This window comes from Egretta garzetta, unplaced genomic scaffold, assembly GCF_000687185.1.
Source record: "Egretta garzetta isolate BGI_Z169 unplaced genomic scaffold, ASM68718v1 scaffold190, whole genome shotgun sequence".
Lineage (NCBI taxonomy): Eukaryota > Metazoa > Chordata > Aves > Pelecaniformes > Ardeidae > Egretta > Egretta garzetta.
This window is the reverse complement of record NW_009258272.1, coordinates 827022-830133: the sequence shown is the minus strand read 5'-3', so window position 1 is coordinate 830133 and position 3112 is coordinate 827022. Positions and strand designations below refer to the sequence as shown.

Genomic DNA, 3112 nt, shown 5'->3' with positions numbered 1-3112 from the left:
CCCCCAATGCCTCCAGCTCTCCATGTGCCCCCAGTCCCCCTCAGTCCCCCCCAGCCGCTTGGCTCTGTCCCCAGCCCCAGGGATCGCTGGGTGACGGAGGAGTTGAAATTTCAGCCGGCTGTAATCAGGAGATGGGAGAGTGGCCCCAGAGCAGCTTGGCTTTATTTTTAGTTCTGCCTCTCCCCGCGGCATCACATCCCGGCATCGCCCCACACTGTGGCTGGGCTGGATCCTGCAGGTGGCACAGGACCCTGCACCTGGGTGCTCAGCAGGGGACAGGGCTGTTAGTGCCACCTGCACGTCCGCCACCAGGCCCAGGGACCAGTGCTGGGGTTCACGGGCTGCCAGGGGTCACACCAGGTGCTTGAGGTGGCCATGCCAAGCCGAGCCTGCTGCAGCCCCCATTAGCCCACCAGGGTGACAAGCCGACCATGGGGATGGATGTGACCGGTCCCCACCTGCGGTGGAGCTGTGGACAGTGACCATCTCCAGGATGCCACACAGCAGTGGGATTCCAGCCCCGTGGCCAAGGTGCCATAGGGTCTTTGTGCTCAGCCGTGTACAGCCCAGCCGTCCCGACCTGCCCAGGTGACAAGGATGAGGGGGACGTGTGGCTGCTTCCCACTTTGCCTTTATCCCCTGGGGGCCTGGGGTGTGCCTGCTCCATCCCAGGGATGCCTGCCCTGGATCTTGCCCCCTGGGGAGACCTCTGTCCCCAGCATGCTTTCTGGCTTTTGTTAATTATTTTTTTCCTTTCTCTTCTCCAGAAAAACTCAAGCACCACAAAATCATCTTTGTTGTGGGTAAGTGGGTGTCCAGGTCCTGCTGCTGGTGGGGTCAAGGCCACAGTGCAGCCCTGTCCCCCCATGCCTCCAGGGTTGGGGGGCTATGGGGAGCAGCCAGTGCCCAGGGCTGGAGGCTGAGGCTGTGGGACCTCGGCTGTCCCCAGGCACTTTGGGGTGGCTGTGGCTCCAGCCCGGTTCCTTGAGGCCATGGTGGGGTGTGCTGGGACTGCGAGGGCACCTCTGGCTGGGCCTGGGGTGGCAGCGCCTGGGGGATGATGTCCTGGGTGCCATCAGGCAGTGATGTCCTGAGTGCTGATGGGGTCATGATACCCTGGATGCAGTTGAGACAGCGATGTCCAGGTGCTGATGGGGGCGGGGGGTAGTGGTGTCCTGGGTGCCATCAGAGGGGTGGTATCCACGTGCCCATTGCCAGCAGCCCATGCCACCCCCAATGACCTGGCATCCCTCAGCCCACCCCAGGAGCAGCTCTTCCCATCCCTCTGGCACTGGGCTTGTGGATGCCATCTCACTGGGCTCTGGGGACTCCTGTGGGTCTGTGCTGCTCCTTCCACGTACCCTTCCACCTCCTTACCCATAGCTTGGGGCACATGTGGCCCTCGTGTGACTTGCAGGTGGCCCCGGCTCGGGGAAAGGGACCCAGTGTGAGAAGATTGTGCAGAAGTATGGCTACACCCACCTCTCCACGGGGGACCTGCTGCGGGCGGAGGTCAGCTCGGGCTCGGAGCGGGGCAAGAAGCTGCAGGCCATTATGGAGAAGGGCGAGCTGGTGCCCCTGGTGAGTCCATGCAGGCTACCAGCTGTGGCATGGTGGAACATGCAGGCAGGGGTGGCTGTGGGGACACAGGATACCATGGTGACAGTTGGCATGTGTCCCAGGGACACCTCTATCCCTGCCACCCACAGGGGTGCTGGGGTGGGGGCACATTATCCCACATCAGCCCTGGCAGCTCTGTCTCCCCCCCCTCCCCAGGACACAGTGCTGGACATGCTGCGAGATGCCATGGTGGCCAAAGCGGACGTGTCCAAGGGCTTCCTCATCGATGGCTACCCCCGCGAGGTGAAGCAGGGAGAGGAGTTTGAGAAGAAGGTGAGGGCTTGTGCCATGCCATGCCATGCCACCCACCATCCATGCAGGAGGGTCTCCATGGTGCCAGCAGCAGCCCAGCCTCCCCATCCCAGCAAAGATCCCATCCCAACAGGGTCTGAACTGGGCACCGTCCTAGCCAGCAGGTCCCCCTGCCTTGGGGACAGCCCGCACCCAGGGTGCGGTGGAGGGGACCTCTCTCCAGGGTGTCCTCAGGCTGACAGAGGATGACCACAGTGCTGGCATGATGGTGATGGCAGAGAGACAGGGCATGGCCATGGTGCCCCTGTGCCTCCCTCTGCGTGGGTCTGGTGGCCACCAGGACACCAGACCCATGCAGAGGGAGGCAGAGGATGGCATGGGGACATCTGTGACCCCCATGCTCACTGCCACTGTCTCCCCAAACCAGACCCATGCCAGCTTGGCATGGTGACAACCATGTCCCCCTTGCCCCCAGATTGCCCCCCCCACGCTGCTGCTCTATGTGGATGCGGGGAAGGAGACGATGGTGAAACGCCTGCTGAAGCGAGGCGAGACCAGTGGGCGGGTGGATGACAACGAGGAGACCATCAAGAAGCGTTTGGAGACCTACTACAAGGCCACCGAGCCTGTCATTGCCTTCTACAAGAGCAGAGGCATTGTCCGCCAGGTAAGCAGGGATGTGGCCGATGCCACAGCCCCAGGGCTCAGGGCACCTGTGGTCCCAGGGGAGGGGAAGTGATGGATGGGGATGATGAGGGAACGGGGCAAAATTCAATCTTGGCTCATTTGGGGTGGGCTTGACTCTTCAGAGCCAGCTGGACTGTCTGGTTCCTGACATGGAGACCCCCTCCAAGGATAGCCCCACACCCCTTTGCCCAAAATTGGCCCCAATTTCTCTGTCCAAAATCCATCCCTGGAAGAGCTCTGGTCACTGTGTCCCCTGAGGTGACGCCTCTAGCTAACCCCTCTGCACGCAGCTAAACGCAGAGACAGCGGAAGCGGCTTTATCCTGTTTTCGTGGACGGAGCCGCGCGGAGGAAATTTCAAGGACATTGTGTTTGGCTCTTTCCCGTCTCTCCCCAGTAAAGTTCACTTTAATGAGCCCAGACTTTATCTTTTTCTTCTGTTGCAGGAAATGAGTTTTTCTTTCCAGAGATTTTTTTTTTTTTCCTCCCCCAGCCCCTCTGGAGCTGATTAAGGGCCGGAAGTGGGGGTTTATCCCACCAGGGCAGTGAGAGGC

General features: G+C 61.2%; 1 protein-coding gene across 1 annotated transcript in view; it reads left to right on the top strand.

The window, feature by feature from the left end:
* AK1 (adenylate kinase 1) overlaps positions 1-3112 on the top strand; it is an 8585-nt gene that overhangs the window by 420 nt on the left and 5053 nt on the right. The window contains exons 3-6 of the mRNA XM_009634461.2: positions 768-803; positions 1418-1581; positions 1777-1893; positions 2348-2539. Coding sequence (XP_009632756.2) covers positions 768-803; positions 1418-1581; positions 1777-1893; positions 2348-2539 — 509 coding nt within the window. The remainder of the gene's footprint in view (positions 1-767; positions 804-1417; positions 1582-1776; positions 1894-2347; positions 2540-3112) is intronic.